The sequence below is a fragment of the Triturus cristatus genome, chromosome 1_2 (genome assembly GCF_964204655.1).
Source record: "Triturus cristatus chromosome 1_2, aTriCri1.1, whole genome shotgun sequence".
In the NCBI taxonomy this organism is placed as follows: Eukaryota; Metazoa; Chordata; class Amphibia; order Caudata; family Salamandridae; genus Triturus; species Triturus cristatus.
The window spans coordinates 995812630-995829853 of NC_140580.1; the positions used below are offsets into that span (position 1 = coordinate 995812630).

The 17224-nt window shown below is 45.1% G+C and overlaps 2 protein-coding genes across 2 annotated transcripts in view; one reads left to right on the plus strand and one right to left on the minus strand.

Moving 5' to 3' along the window:
• DPP7 (dipeptidyl peptidase 7) overlaps nucleotides 1–17224 on the minus strand; it is a 1979246-nt gene that overhangs the window by 792032 nt on the left and 1169990 nt on the right. The gene's annotated exons all lie outside the window — the stretch shown is intronic.
• LOC146868560 (kelch-like protein 13) overlaps nucleotides 1–17224 on the plus strand; it is a 389849-nt gene that overhangs the window by 246428 nt on the left and 126197 nt on the right. Inside the window, exon 3 of the mRNA XM_085611273.1 lies at nucleotides 5077–5237. Within this exon, the coding sequence (XP_085467399.1) occupies nucleotides 5077–5237 (161 nt within the window). The remainder of the gene's footprint in view (nucleotides 1–5076; nucleotides 5238–17224) is intronic.

Sequence of the window (17224 nt, forward strand, 5' to 3'; positions counted from 1 at the left end):
CCGCGGTCCCGATCTCGCCTCGCACCATGGATCGTTGCCGGATGAGCCCGGGGAGAGACGGCCGGACACCTTCTGCACCCTGTGCCTGACGGGCTGGAGCTGTGGGGTGGGCCCCGGTGCGGTGAGTCTCCTGCCCCGCTCTGAGGACCGAGCTGTGGGGGGCTGCTGCCCCCTTTGCCTATTGCCTAGCCAGCGGCGAGGGGGACCGGCGAGAAGATAAGCGACTGTCGGCCTTTCCTGTTGCGGCGTAGACCTGAGGGGAATTGACCCCTTGCCACGACCCCCCCCCCCTGGCCATTGCACCGTATAGCGGCAAAACATGGCGTTGAGTGCCTGCTCGCGGCTGGGGGGTGATACTCCGGTCTCGCCCGCTGCCCACTTCGCCCTCCCTCTTCCGGACACCAGCTCCACAGTGCCGTCCCGGATTGCTGCCGATGTTGGGGCCCAGCTCCCGCTGACATGCGGCTCCGTTCTGGCTGTCCTGCGGGACTTTCAACTACAGATGTGCGCTGGCCTGCAGGCGCTGAGTGAGAGGTTTGACCCCATACTGTCGGCCGCGGGCCGTGAGCGCACTGTTTGCCATCCACAGGGCGTGGGTCCTCCGGTGCTCTTGTCCTCTTGCGGGGACGCAGCGGCGGTGTATGATTGTGCTACACTGGTGCCTTCATCTAGCGCTCCCGGCGCCCAGGGTCCACCGCTCTCCACCTCAACTGCGGATACTTTGTCCCCCTGGTCATGGCTGCCTACTTCATTGTTCCCTGCCTCACCGCGTCCGCGAGGCTATCCTGCTGAGCGATACCTAACGGCTTCGAGGGACCGTCCGCGGTGGCCCACTGCTGCCTTTTTGTGGAACTCCTGTACTTTACTTGCCAGGTTTGGATTTTATGTGGTGCAACGAGGGACCTCAATCGATGGTCGGCGGCCATTTCGTGATCCTACTTCACCATCCTCTCACAAGCGGCCATCTTGTCTTTGTCTGCCCGGGACACGGGGCCTTCACGCAGGAGCTGGTTTAATCCCAAGCCCGCGATCGGGCCAGGGCTAGACTGACTTCTATCGCTATGGTTTATGGACGGGCTGGCCTGGGACTGGGACTGTATGTATGTTTTGCGCGCACTCGTCGCGACTTGTATCCCTTGCTTAAACTGTGGTGCCATGGTATCTTTGCATGCCGTTTTTTGGCGTAGAGGGCTCTCAGTGTGTGGGGGCCATAACTGGCTGATGGTTCGGGGCGCCCTGGTGTCCAGTGGGCTCCTCCCCACCTTCTTTTCTGTTTTCTTCCCTTCTTTACTCTGTTCCTACTTTCTCTCTTCTCTATATTTCGGGTTCATTGGGCGACAGGCACTATGCTGGGGGGGGGGGGTAGGCCGTAGCCTCCGCATTGGTGTAGGGTGGGGGGGTAATACTCTGTTCTCAATTAGTTCTATGGGCCTTTCTTCTTTTATGTCTCTGTGCTCTACTTTCTTCGATTCGGGGTCCGGGTGTGGGGTGGATCGAGTGTGGGCGGCTCTGGAGGGGCGCGTACTTGCTCATGTGACTATCCTGATATATCTCTGCACCGCCTCACTGATTGAGATTTTACTCCCATTGTTGTTCTTACTGATGTTGCTGCTCGCCCGCGTGGTGAAGCTATCTTGCGGACTCGAATCTACTTTGCTCTTATCCTTCATTGACTTTTTTCTCTGATAAAATTATCAAAAAACTTAAAATTAACCTTCACCTCTCCTTCCCCGGGTTTCAAAGATATCTCCAGTATGTGACTCATAACCTGTTGTTAATCCTGACCGTTGATGCACGGGGGCTGTAATGTGGGTATCAGTGCTTTACTGTATCGTGGCCGGCCTGACGGTTGTAGGCCCGTATTTGTTCTTTTAAGATGCACGAATAAAGGTTTTTAAAAAAAAAAAAAAAAAAAAAAAAAAAAAAAAAAAACAATGCAGCAACACATGTTACCTCGCAGTGGATGGCCCTTTATAAAGGTTGATTGGTCACCTTTCTGTTGCTTATTGCTATATGTGGCTGTTAATGTGTACTTATGAGGGGCAATAAAGGCCAGGACAGTTTTAACAAGTGTACAAATTGCAAACTAATGCAGTAATGCTATCACAAAATATGCAGCGTAATTAGCCTTTGCTTGCTGCAGACTTTAGTTAATCATGCTGCTTGATTTGGCCTTCTCCTGCCGCATAATTCCATTGGCCCTGTTTTTATGTGCTATGAGGTCCCAGCCTGTTGCAGAAAGCACTGTGAATATGTAAGTCATTATTTTAAAACGGTATTTACATGCTCCAATCTGGGCTATTGCAAAAGGGTGCAGTGATTGAGATAAAACAAGTTCTTACAAAATATACTTTTTAGTAATAAGTAATCAAACTGTATCTAATGCAGACATTTTTTTAAGTGTCTCCACTATTCCAGATCTCAACTGATAATACTCTCGCATTACATCTCAAAAAGAATACATCTTTGCCACCATGAATCTTTAAGCAGAGCCACTGAAATTATTCAGTAGAAGAGGACCACGTTATGCAGCAGATTTGACTAAATTCTGCAGCAAGAAAAGCTAAAATATGCGGCACAATGCGCCACATTTTGTCGTTAGCATTACTTCATTATTTTGTCATTTTAACTCAAGGTAATGCTGTCAGGGAAAATATTTCACCTCATAAGTACCAATTTAACACCCAAATACAGCAGTAAGCATCTACAAGATTACCAGTCAATCTTTGCAAAGGGCCTTCCACTGCTCCAGAACAAGTTGTCAAGCTTTAAGTAACTTTTGTTCCGTTTGAGCTAGAATCAAGTTTTTTTTGTTGAAATCTGCAGATTATGTAGCAAATGTAGTAAATTGATAATTATGTGGAAAACACTGCTGCTGCAGAAACTCATAATTCCAGTGGCCCTGGCTTTAAGTGACTTAATCATTTATTGGCTGGTAAGAAGGCTGGTTTCTTTTTTAACTTTCTGCACCACCACCACACCCTAGGATTTCAGGCAGAGGTATCTCACAATCAGTATTAACCATTCAGGGGCATTGTGAAAGCTGAGTCCATGGGGTGGCAGGGGGTAGGCCAGCAAGGTAGTATTCAGATCCAGAGCCCTAATCCTCTCGATCCCTTGGGCCTCACAGTAATGGTTTAGGAGACCGAGGAAAGGAGCGAGATTGATAGATATTGTCAAAGAGAAGGCCCAGATTAGGGAGCACCGTATGGGGACTTATTTTTGTGTTGACAAATGGCCAAAGACAGCTTCTTCAGAGAGATACCCCAAAGAAGAGGAGAATATAACCGTTTTTTTTAAAGGTATATTCATTAGTGAAGCTGGTACTGCTGCCAAGTGCGTAAGTGGCCACTGCTGGTTATGATTATGGAAGCTGAAGCAGCAGGACTGGGGCCCAGGGATTTAAGGGGCCCACTGCATCACAGTTATGACTGTCTACCTTTAAAAAAGGGGCATCTGAGCTTATTTTCCTTTCAAGCATTAGGACCAAGGTGATGATCCGTCATGGTGGGGAACAGGTAAAAGATGCAGGGCGAGATAGCCTGCTATTCAGGACGGCAGTTATTAGTGCAGCAGGTATAGTTACATTGGTGTCAAAGAGTGTGAGGGTCTCACAACAGCCCAATTATAGGGAGCAGTTTGTTTGGGAAAATATCTGTTTTTGTTTGATGCATTGCGGTTTAATAAGTCTCATATTTAGTGCAGTTCATAAGCTATAGAAAAAGTATTCCTGAAATCATCTCATAAGCCCCGCTCCCTGCACGCAGCCATGTCCCCCAATCCTTGACAAAGTTTTGGAGGGGAGCCCGACCACAAAAAATGTTGCTTAGGGGGGCTCAGAGTAAGAAAGTTTGAAGAACTCTGCACTACAGCAAGGTATGGAAGTGAATGCATACTTCAAGTCTCAAAATGCACCACATTAGAAAAAAGGAAGCACGTACTGAGTACGTGTCCTCCTGGCATTACCGGCTATGGAAACCCTAGTTTATTCATGGCCGGTGTGTTATGTTTCTCATTAGCTAGAGAAAGACTTATTATTTGTATTAGACAACACATAGAGAGGGCTGCAGGGAGGAAGTTGGCAACGATCTCGGAGAAAAGAATGGTCAAAGGACACCTTCTGTTTATTGCATGCCAGGGTGGTGGGAAGCTCAAGGATGGGAACTTAGGGAGTTGGTTGACTACCCTCATGTTCAGCAACTTGGTTCTTGGTGGTGTGAAAGGAAATATGGATGTGTTTGAAACTGCTGCTACATTTAATTGGCCTTAAAGTTAGACAGACTTTCCCTGGATTGTAGAACTGGGCTTTTCCCTGTGAGTGAGCTTCATGCTGATCACGTCTCTTATTTTCCTTATCTTCTACAAAGGTTCTATTCTAAGCTGACAGCTTCTATGGTCATTGGATAGGAACCCAAGATCACAAACTCTGCCCTTATCCTATGTTTAGACTAGAAAAGGTAGGTTTCTATATGAAACACCTTATTGCGACAATCTGCTTTATATGTATTGAGGCTGTTACTATCTTATGTCTATTACGATTTAACCTACTGGCACATTTCAGCCTTCAAGCTATATTACTGTATTTGATTAATTTATTTTTATTCTGCATATATTCTGGCTGGATTAATATCCTAAAATAAACTAAATGAATCAAAACTAGTGTTTCTTGGTCCTTATTTTGGAGGCGCATTGGCTTCACAAATTGGAATGTATTTCTAATGTTTACTCCCTCACAGCACTTCAAGCCGACTAACAAAGCTCCATACAACCAACGGGGAAATATTTCTAGTGACTTCACCAAAACACTGAGGTGCAGATACCAAAACACTGAGGTGCAGATACCAGCACACCATCATTTACAAGAAATGTATAGCATAATATATGATGCAAGATAAAATATCCGGTGATAGGTTTCAGTCCATGTGTAGAATCTTACATTACTCACACACTACAGGTTTTGAACAGACTGCACTGTCTAATATTTTCATCTCCCCTCATCCTTTCTCCATAAATGTAATGCATTGAAACCTTCTGTCAATGACATGAATCAACATAACACTTTTTCTTTTTTTGAAGGAGGTTTTTCCTCAGGCAAAGCTTCAAGCAATTTACACAGTTATCTCCCGCGACTACGGAGATGGGTTTTAAACCATAACATGACATTTGCACGCTGCGATCATGGCATGGCTACCATAGGAGACAACATTTTCTGCCTTGGTGGACGAACATTAAATGCTGTAAGTCGATACTACTTATTTGGAGTATTTTATGTTCAATAATCTACTCATTTAATAATCTGAATGTAATACGACTGTAAAGAAATTACATTTTTCAAAATTGAGATCATTTGTTAAGAAAGGAGAAATATCCGATATTTAAAAAACACGAAATCTACCTTTGCTTTGGAAAATGTGGATGTAGAAATAATTTATATTCCATTCGCAGATGTTACATACCAGTGATGTTTGTCGTCGATGGCGATACATATTTTTTTAATGAATATGAAATTTACAAAGGATACTACCAATGATACCCTCTGTGAAACAGGGGTTCAGAGGAACAAAAGGGAGGCTTGGGCTATCTGCATTTGGGTCCTCCCAAAATACACTATAAATCACAAAGTAGAAAACACGACCACACTGTCGAAAGTTTGTCAGGTTTCTTATTTTGGAAATGACTTATGTTGGGGACCCTGTAGTCCACTTATGTTTTGGATATACACAGGGCCAGGGAATTACAAGACATTGTAAGGCATGGCCTCACATTCCATGCTGGGTGTTATGCTTCATCATCGGCCAGCCTGATTGAATCTTCTAGTGGCGAGTGGGCTCCCTGTGCTTGACAGGGAGTGAAGAAAGGGTTCCAGTGTGAATGGGTAAAAATCTAAATTACCATCCCAATGATTTTTCCTTTTATTAGTGGAAGGGCAACACGAAGAATAAAAACAAATAGGATGCATGGGAGTGGTTATTGCCCCCACATCTAATGGGTCAACATGTTTCAGCCTTATAACTGCCCCTTGAAGGGGGTCCTAGGCTTTCATACCTAACATCATTCATTCAAATACCAGTATGCATACATTCAATGCCGATGATATGTTCCTGCCGGAAATAATATGATTATGCTGCAAGGTTCAAGAGGTCCTAAGGTACACAACGAAGATTATTTACAACATATACGTGGACAATTTGACACAAGACACTAAGGACAAACAAAGGAAGCGATAATTGCGCCTAATTACATGCTATGGTCCACTAATGTCACTGCACTCGACACGTGATGGGTATTCACAGCAAACTGGTCAGAAAACTGGCAAATTGCAAGCACAGAATACTGCTCTTATCCATACATATTGCCTTACCCTTGCCTGTTCTCGGAGGGGCTTATGGAGAAATTTAACATTGTGCTTGCAATGCAGCACTCTTAAGCCTAACACGGTATTGCTTTCATAATACATATTTAAAAAACAAAGGTTACGGAGATGTTAAAGTAGGTATGGTAACTTTATCTTCCCTTACAATAAAGAAAACATCTAGAAATTTACTGAAAATGACAACTGTTAAAGTAATGTTATTGTTAAGTGTTGAATGATTTAAAAACTAATGTTTAAAAACTAAAAAACCATGAAATGTGCCAGTATTATTTCAGTGAGCTAACTATAACTTATGCAACCTACATTTAAACATACCTCTGCAACATACATTAAATGCACTCAGCCGTTATCTTGTTTAACAGGGAGAAATCTAGGCACCCTAAACTTTAGTGACTTGTAAACGGCACACCCTGTAACTTTCAACATGCACAATCATGGTTGCTTACAGGGCTTACACTATTTTCAGGCTATGATTTTTTTTTAAAGTGATTTTTAAAGATGTACTATGGGCACTCTGGCTGAATGAATCCTACCTATGTTGAAATGATTTCAAATGTTTAACTTTGCTCGTCATGCCTGCTCTGCATTTCCACTCTGTTGCTGAAATTGGCTGACATATTTATATGCCTGTTGTTTATAACCTCTGCCCATATGTACTAGAGTCACTTTATGTACCTCCCAAAGAAATACTTTTTGATAGCGCTTTTAACTCTTCTAAGCGCATTTTAAACCTGTATTAATTATATGGCATATATAGTATTTGGATCTTATGCTGTGTTGGCCTTTATGTTCTCTAAGGATTCGACTTTATATATGTTCCTCTGTTTATGTCAAAAGTATGCATTTTGAATAACGTTTTATGGGAACCTCTACGGAGTTCCATATCATAAATAAAAACAAACTTGAACTTGCTTCCAGGGCTTACCCGACAGTTAACTCCTTGAACTAGAACAGGGTGTGTTTGATTTTTAAACATTAATTTAATTTCAAAACCTAAATATTATGACTCTTAAGCCTTTGTTTCTTTCAGTACAAAAAATCTATCTATCTACACTCACACCAGAGAGGGACTGGGAACCAAACCAGCCCTGGCAATTACGTCGGACTGGCCTGGGAGGGGAGAGGGCAGCGTGTGGAGGGGGTGCTGGTGGGAAACTGTACTTTTGTTACAGGGGGGCAATACTGCTGCAAAACCGTCCCACAGTAACAAAAAAAGTCCCCAACGGTCCAAAACCGGCACCCACCCTTCCGGTCCACCAGCAAAACACCTGGTGCCCACTATTGGCAGTCCGGCCCTGACTCACACACACATTCACGGAGGAGCAGCCATGACTGTGTAGTTGAGGTTGATGCCTCTCCTTCGGAAATCTGTTTTTCTGCATCCTTATTATCTCTTTCACCTACCCAACCAAACGTATACAAGGATATCTGGTGTCAAATATGTGGCAGATCATTCTAATGCTACAAGTGTTATAAGGGGGAGAGGGGCGTCCACATTAATTTTCTCCTGCCTTTACATTTCCATAGAGATGTTTTCTCTGCACAGTACGCCAAAAAGGATGGTCACCAAAAATGTCTAGGGCATTGTGGCTTTTCAACTATGTGGTGCCTTTTCTTAGTTTGCTGAAAATCTGTTCAGTCAGTTTGGGGACATAAAGCAAATTGTGAGTGTAGAGTGCTTATGTCAAACGATGTATATTTTCAAGTAAATACCCACGTGGGCTCCCACAGATCTATTGGACCTTCGCATGTACATAAACATATCCAGAAACAAAATAAATCAAAACTCAAAAGTAGCACTGACAAAGAGATTTGTTGCTGCATTATTCAGAAGTGGCCCTGAAATGCCTCCCACTTACAACCATCTCTTCACAGCTTGTTTGACAAGTGAGGAAACAAAAAAAGGATGACTTTTGCCTCAGAACATCTTCTCAAGCCTTGCAGGGATCAGGAGGCTAATCACATTTTACCTCTGCCTTGTCCAATGGTATGGGGATTAATTAACTCCCTCTATGGCTTTGCCTTAGGGCTATGAAGGGGTATGGGTCCAGTGCCTTCCTATGTAGCACAACTGCAGAGAGAGGCAAAATAATCGATGGGCTGAATACATCACAATGCAAGCTAACTCCAGTTACAACAGAGGAGACATAGCCACAATTAAACGTCAACAGAACTATCATCATATATCCAAGCACATACATTTGTACTTCGTGTATGTTGGTAGATATATCCGACACACCACCATTATATACCAATAAGCCAGTTGCCATGCACTAAGCAGCTACCTATTTATAATGGTCAATATCACGTCAAAAACTTTATCATGCAAATATAGAACCTATTACACACTTATAAACACAAACCTTATTGCATAATAATAGGGATGGAAGTTCTGTTTGACTCTGCGCATTGAGGTTGGGACACATGGTTAAGGTATAAAAATATTTATTTATGTATATATTCCCTTACTCTAGGCACAGATTTCAAAAAGACACAAAATGTACTCAAAATTATTAAACTGGCAAAAAGAAGAAAAAAAACATTAAATAAGATAGGTCTATTAATACGCCTCAACAGACCAGTCAGCCTCAGAATGGGGAGCATAAACCAGGGCACACTAGTTATATAAAAGCAAAGAAATGTTTCTTTGCATCATTAAGAGAGGAGCTCTAAAAACCGCAGCAATCGGCGGCATAGTAGCTGATTCAATTGCCACAGCTGCTTGGGTCATCTGGGAAACAATTTATCCACTAACCACCCCTTTGAACAAGTGTGTGGGTGCCGCACTTGAACGTGCTTAATTAAGGTGATAGTGCCGAAAGAATATTGGCTCCAGGAAGACAATGCCCTGTTGCACAGAGTGCAAAATGCTATCTGGATTTTAAATTGACACACCCTCAGGTTGGGTGAAAAACTTTCATACCCAGGATGTCCTTGTGGTTGGTGATGTGTCTTCCATCAACTCCATCACATCGTGGGATGCTAAAGAGCCCACAGCAAGATGGACACACTTTAGTGCAGCTCGCCCATCTGTGAGCCTCAATCCAGCAATTATCCTGTCATCTGGCACCTGACCCTCCTGCAAAAGGCGATCCAGGCACGGAGAGACATGTGCAAACCGCGGGCAGAAAATCTGACCCTACAACCAAGCAATAGCTGCAATACAGCCCACGACTGCCGAGCCGTATGTGCGGCAGCAGAGATCAAAATGGCAGCCATGTGAGGCACAGCTGAGGCTATCTGACTGCCACTAGCCCTCAGCCCCATAGCTGCGCAAGTGGATGTTGCCGCTAAGGCGGAACCCGTTGGATGTGACTTATGGCGCTGCTTTGGGCTGAGGAGGTTGATGGCTACGAGTGAGCGGACTGCAGAGGTGGGTTGCTCTTGTGCTGCTGCTGCCTGTGTGTGATACGACTGCAGTACCAGCGACAATCGGAGGTGGCCCTTTGCCCAATAGGCCCGCTACAACTGAGCTACCACTGCCCTGCAGTGATGCACAGAATGGCGGGTGACGGCCTACGATCGGCCAGGAGCACAAAACACTGGCACTAGGTGGCCCAGACCGAGAGGCCTCATGTGCAGAGTGGGGTGGTGTTAATCGGCGTGAGCAGCTGGAGGAAGGCCCTGACACCCCTTGCGTACTGCGCCAAACAAGAACACTGCCGGCAGCACAAATCTGGGTGCTTTGGATCTGCGGAGGCCACTGTCGGGCAGCGGGGCTTCCAGCAGATGGGATATCCCTGGCCCCTCTGTCCTGGGTGTGAGTGCTGCTGTGTGCCTAAACATCTTGGGCGCTGCTTTAGGAGAAGGTGAGGGCACCCTGTGCTATCACTAACCTGTATCTGCCACCCGGGCATTCCATACTGGAGGTGCTAGCGTGGGCACTGCGGGCCCATGCTGCGTCGCTGAGGATCGCTAATTGCGGGATGCGCCTACCACCCGAGAAGTGTACAACTCTTGTGACACATTGAGTCACGCAGTGCGGCGGTAGCGTTGAGGGGTGAGTGGTGCAAATAGCGCATGGCAACACTGCGGTGCCTTTTAACCAGGGGATCCAGGAGGGGAGTTGGAAGTTCAGGGATTGTTCCTGTGGCTGCTTAACAGCCCTTGCTGCTCCCAATGGATTAAAAGGACAGAACCCAACCATGCCTCACGTTTGTGGAGCGACGGACTACCAACCCCGTAGACTGTCACCACTGATCAAGAAAAGGATGCTCCAGGTCAAAGAACATCGGCCCTTGAAACCACACTACGTGCCATGCAGCAGAATTTGCAATCCTTTGATGGTAAGCTAGGTACCCTGAATTTGTGCATGGATGTCCCGACCACCAAGCTGGATAAACAGACGGCGTGAATAATGGCGGCGGAACAACGCATCTCAGTGACAGAAGACAACATGCACTTGAACACGGAACGCCTGAACATAGAGAAAGTGCCGGCAGTAATATAGGGTGAGAACGAAGATCTGAAGGCGCGTTCGCACCGTAACAACCTACATATCACAGGGGTCCTGGAGTTGAAAAACACTGGCAAGGTGGAACTGTATGTAGAAACCATGCTAAAAAACATCTTTAGTTCTGACAACCTGTTGCACTTGCTGGTGGTGGAGAGGGTACACAGATCCCTAGCACCGGGACTGTCCCCTGGAGCCGCTTCACGCTCCATTTCAGCCAAGCTATAAACTGTTGTAATACAGTGCTCCAGCTGTATCGTGAAAAGAAAGACATCAACTATCAGGGAAACTGTGTGGCATTCTATTCGGACTTTACAGCGACGGTGAAAGCAGCCCGCAAAGAATTCTTACCAATCAAAAAGAATCCCCCAAAAGAAGTAAATACCCTACGTGATGCTTTACCTGGCTGCTTGTGCACAAATCATTGTGGGCCCACGAAAACCTTCACAATGCCAAAACTGGTGATGGAACTCATTAAAAACCTTTCCCACCACCATGAGCAACCACATGTCAGGATTGACAATGTGACCAATTAAGTAGATGAGAACACCAACACCAAAGGTGTCCATTGTCTGTCATACATTCCACAGCACTAGATCTTGCTTGCCCAAGAAGCAACTGAGCCATGGGGCCAAATATGTAACATGGAGATCTAAACGGGTGGACATGGAGACATTGGTCTATGATCTCCTTGCATGCCCCCGTGAAATACTTTGCAGCACCTCTCAACTAGTCTGATACTGGCTTGACCCTTGGCTCAGAGCCCCCAAACTTTTCCTAATACTGCCTGGTTCAATGCTCCAACAAAAAAGATCTTAATAACCGGTACCTAATGTGTCTCCTGGCCACCCCGTCCATCGGGTGGGTTACTGAACTCTGGCTGCCCCTACGAGGATACACCCCACATGATTGTCTACTGTGTTATACCAGTGCATGCTGGTGAATCATATTTTGTTTATGATTATATCTTTTGTGTTTCTAGGGATTCTGTAGTGGGAGGGGGGAGGAATTAATGCTTTGTGCTCCTGTTGGTAAAGATGTAACATTGTTAACCGCCAATATCTATATGGCCATAAATTCCTCAAAATGCAGTACAACTTTTTTGGCATATACAATATGCTATCATGGCCCAACCACCCATACATACATCCCTTCTAACTTGGAACGTACGGTGGCTAAAGAACCCCAGTAAAAAATGCCAGGTGCTAGTCTACTTAGACAGGCACCACATTCAAATCCTCCTCCTCCAAGAGACGCACCTGACATGGCACAAAGTGGGCGTCCAACTCAACTTGCCTATTCTAATGCCTCATACTCTAGGGGCGTGATGATATTAATCAAAAGAGGAGTCCCTTTCACAGTCACTCACATTGAGATCAACGATCAAGGCAGATATGCAATAACGGAGGGTAGCATGTGTTGCACACTGGTGACCCTAGTGAAAACATTTGGACCTAACACGGACGACCCCAAATTTTACACTCAGCTTTGGAATATACTGCACTCCATGCAACCATCCACCATCGTATGGGGTGGAGACATTAATACAAATTTAGACCTGTTGCAAGATTGGTCAGCACGATCCGATTGGCATGGCAGACACTCCACCAGGGTCCTATATGAGGGCTTAGAGGAATACAGACTGGTGGACATATGGAGATTAAGAAACCCCGACATTTGCCTCTTCGATCCATGGCTTGTGGTCCCGTCTGGATTACTGGCTAGTGAGCCAGAAGGTAAATACCTTGGCAGTAGATCTCCAGCATCTTGCCAAGACCTTGTCGGACCATGCCCCAGTTAAGTTGACAGTGACCATCCCCACACATATCCCAACACAATTTGCATTGAGATTTCAGGCAACAGCGCTACTGGACCATGAATACTAGGTGGGCTTGTGATCAGCCATAACAGATTTTTTTTTTTTTAAACACAGGGTCCGTAGAGGGGGCGGATACCGTTTGAGAGGCATTTAATGTCACAATCAGGGGGATTAGCATAAGCACACAGGATGGAGTCTTACGCGACATCCGTACATAATAGCACAAGACAGAAAACACACTTCGCACATCAGAGCACGACTATGAGGCTGCACCCTAACCTAGCACCCTCGCCGCCGTCAGAGAGCAAATTACGAACTAAAACTATATGGCAGAAAAGTGAGCTGCAAAACCTCTGCCAGCATCATGTGGCAAAAGCATATGCAGAGGGAGGCCGCCTGGGCCGCAGTCTGGGGGTCGGTTGAAATCCATCTGGGCATGTAGCTACACTGAGGGGGGAATAAATATAGCACACCGGCTATTTTAACCGCCTTCTCAGACTTATATGTGCGTCTCTACGTTGCCATGGGTTCGGCAACAAGGGCTGAGATCGCAGAGTACCTGGACCATGTAGCCCAAGCGTGGCTATCCCAGGGTCAGTGATAATATCTAGTGCAACCTCTGACGGAGGAGGAACTGAAAAAGGCTAAACACTTACTTCCCAATGGCAAAGCACAGTGCCAGGATGGCCTTACAGGCAAATTTTATCAAGAATATGCACCTCAACTGGCGCTGCATATTCATGCAGTGTATGAAGAGGCATACCTCAAGAAAGGAATCCCCCCCTCTCCTTGAAGCCCTACTTATCACATTATTAAAGCCCGACAAGTAACCTGAATATTGTGATTCCAGCCCGACAAGCAACCTGAATATTGTGATTCCTATCTGTCACTATTGCTGAAAAATACAGATACCAAAATACTGGCAAAAATACTGACCTCTAGGCTGTAACAGCTGATGACTAATTTGGTCCTGCCAGATCATCAGGCTTTATACCAAACCGCTCCACAGCGCACAACCTTTGAACATTATTTAAATTGCTGCATCAACTTGACCCTTCCATGGAGGTGGTACTATTGGATGCCGGTAAAGCCTTTGAGTGGACGTACATGTTCACAATGCTAAGCCACATGGGCATGCCTGAGACTTTTTTAAGTTGGGTACGGCTGCTGTACACCGACAGAGTGGCAAGGGTGCATGTCAATAGACACACGTAAGAGACACTACCTGTGTGCAGAGGTACACATAAGGGCTGTCCCCGGTTTCCAATTTTGTTTATGCTCGTCCTTGAAACCCTAGCATGCGTGCTCCGTCAAGGGTATGCAAACTCCGCTCTGCACTTTGGGGTGAGACCCATCACTGTCTCCCTGTATGTGAACAATATATTGTTGTACGTTCACAACCCCATCCTGCACCTAGCACCTATACTCATTTTGAATGGTACTCCGGCAGCAGTATAAACTGGTCAAAATCGGCTGTATTTCCCCTGACTCCAAGCATGCAACCTCACTCATCGGACTTTCCTGTGGAATAGAGTACAGACTCAGTCAAAATTTTGGGGAACTGGATCCATAGAAACCTAGACTTGGGGGGCTGCGAGACCTACGGGAAGGCGGTGTCAAAACTAGAGGTGCAGGCGACTAGATGGTCCAGAATGCCCCCATCACTGGTAGACCGAGTGGTGATCAATAAAATGATTGTGCTCCCCAAATTTCTTTACCTTTTTACTAACATCCTCATAGTGCTGCCTCAGCAATTCTTAAGAACTGTCAAGTCACATATGATAACACTAGCTTGGGCAAGGAAGCTGCACAGAATCAGCTGGGACACAATGACACTCTCGTACACTCAGGAGGTTTTGCTGCACCAGACCTATATTTCTACTACTTATGTGCTCAGCCGCAAATCGCACATTATTAGTACAGGCCTCACGCATACATGCCACACTCAGCAGTGGAGTTCAATGGTGCTCACCCTACTCCACACAACGCCATTCTGACACAGACGCACAGATGTGCTTAGGGAGAAGATAAACACTATTCATTGTACCACGAAGGCATGGAGAATGCTAGGCGCGCGTGCTACGAAGCTGCCTTTGTATGCCCCGGCACTACCCCTGAAATATCATAGCCATATCGGTCACCCATGAGGCTGGCATGCTCGCTATGTTTGATAGGGCTAAGCTAAAAACTTTAGTGGATGTGTACCCAGCTGGGCAGTTTTTTACTTTGGCAGACATTCCGCGCAAAAGACACCGCTACTGACATTCACATACTATCGCCTCATGGCTGCTCTGAGAGAGCTGTATCCCTATTTCCTGACGGAACCCTCCGTGCGACAAAGTTTGCTAACTAGCCCCACAAGCAGGCATCTCATCACAATATTATACAATGCAGCCCAAAGCGACCAGCAAAAAGCCTAGAAGCCCAGAACTCAGCATTAGATAGATGGAATGGCACTCTTGAAACACCCTTGACGGTGGAGGAATGGGGATGCTATTGCAGACTAACAGGAATGCTCACACCAAATTGCAACTTGTGAATTATTGATTTCAAATACCTACAACAAACGTATTACACCCGTTAGGCTGCTTCAATATTAGTTACGGGGTGACGCGAACTGCTCACGCTGTGGGGCAGTGGAAGCAGACTTTTTACTTTTGTCCTAGCTGTGTGGCCCAGTTAGGTAGTTGGTACAGGGGGTCAGACCTCTCAGCCATGGTAATGGAGCAAGCGAACTGTACCCTCAGAAGTGCTTGCTCTGCTTTGTCAAACAGCTACAACCCACACTTTGCAAATTTGTGGCAATGGCACTGCTACTGGCAAAACGTAGAGTGGCTAAACACTGGGGCAAGAGATCAGCGCCTAAGCCCAAACAATGGCTACTTGATATGACATACTGAAAGGAGCCGCTGGAAATATTTGATGAAGAACTGCTGCTGTCATCATGCCCAAGAGACATCTGGAGCCCACTCACAACTTATTTATTATCAGCTCCACATGTCATCTAAAGTAATGTGCAATATGGGAGGTGTTGCCAGATACTGATGGTGTTAGAAGCTTCTACAGCCAATACCGCTAACGTACCACAAAAGTGATGTCTGCTACATGCAGTAATTAATGGCATACTGTTTATATCTGTTTTTATATGCTGAAAAACCATATTAAAAAACAGCACTATATTATCCTTTTCAGATAGATCTTTGTCAATTGGATTTGGACATGAAAGAACACGAAAAGAAAAGAGCTTATGTGGAACTAGTAACTATCTGATCCACATGGATTGAGACAATGAGGACCGCACATATCCTACTGTGGGGAAAGTCAAAAACTAATTTTGGTGCACAGAACCAGAAGTTCAAATCCCCTAAACTTCCCAAGGTTAAGGAACCCTTAACTCATAAATCAATACATAATGGTTCAGTACCCAACATTGTGTAAGTCCAATGATTTACATCGAGCAAGAGCTCAGCAAAAGCACTTTAGTGTGACACAAATTACATTTTTCTTAATACAGAGCATCAGACATATTAAGTTTATGATCCTTTATGCTTATTTTTCATCTTCTTCATAACCGGTTAAGAACCGTACCCAACGCATTTCGTCCTCTCATACTTCTTCAGGGGTATCAATAATATTCTTCACAATTTGGCTGGACTGTTTAGTTCTGTTAATTCCTCTGTGTATGGTCGTGTGTTTTAACGATTTTTTTATCCTCACAAAATGAGGTGCGTCCACATGGTTGCTAGTCTATAAGCCATATTTCATCGCGGAACCATGAGCGTGGAGGAACACTGAATTTTGTCTTTGAACTACAGGGCGCCACCAATTGGAGGGGAAAGTTCATTTTGACTATTGTAGATGACATTTTTCACATCCGTCCAAAGTATGGCTTTATGACTAGCAACCATCTGGACGCACCTCATTTTGAGAGGATAAAAAAATAAGAAATAAAGGATCATAAACTTAATATGTTGATTGATTCATCCCACACAGACGAGTCAAGATGGTATCCCTGCAAGCCATTTTTCCTCTAATCAGGAAGGGCGCCTTCCTACCCTCCCCTGAAATGATTGACGCTTACCTACATGTTCTAATACAATTTATTTTGTCAGAAGTATCTGCGGTTTGCAATTCTGGGAAAACATTACCAGTTCGAGTTCTCCCTTTCAGGCTAGCTTTTGCACCAAGGGTTTTAATTAACATCTTGACACCTCTGGTGGGGATCCTGCATTCAAAAAGTATTCAAGTCTACCCTTATCAGTACAATTTCCTAAAAGCCTCCTTTTCTAAGGCATAGCAGGAGATTCACAAGGTTGCAGACTTCTCCATGATCACAGATTACTGCTCAATATCCAGAAATCAAACCTGTCTCCCATGCAACAGCTTCAAGTTTTGGGGCTCTCTTTCGGACAAACCTGGGTCATGTTTTTCTGTTGCGGCATCATCTGTTGTCAAAGGACTCAGGCCACTGCGAGAATCTGACTGAAGTCAAGGGGTGATAGCCTTGACTCTTTTACCCTGGGGCAGTCTAAATCTATACTCTCTGCTTCACCACCTTCTTCGCTTCAAGTCGCTTTTC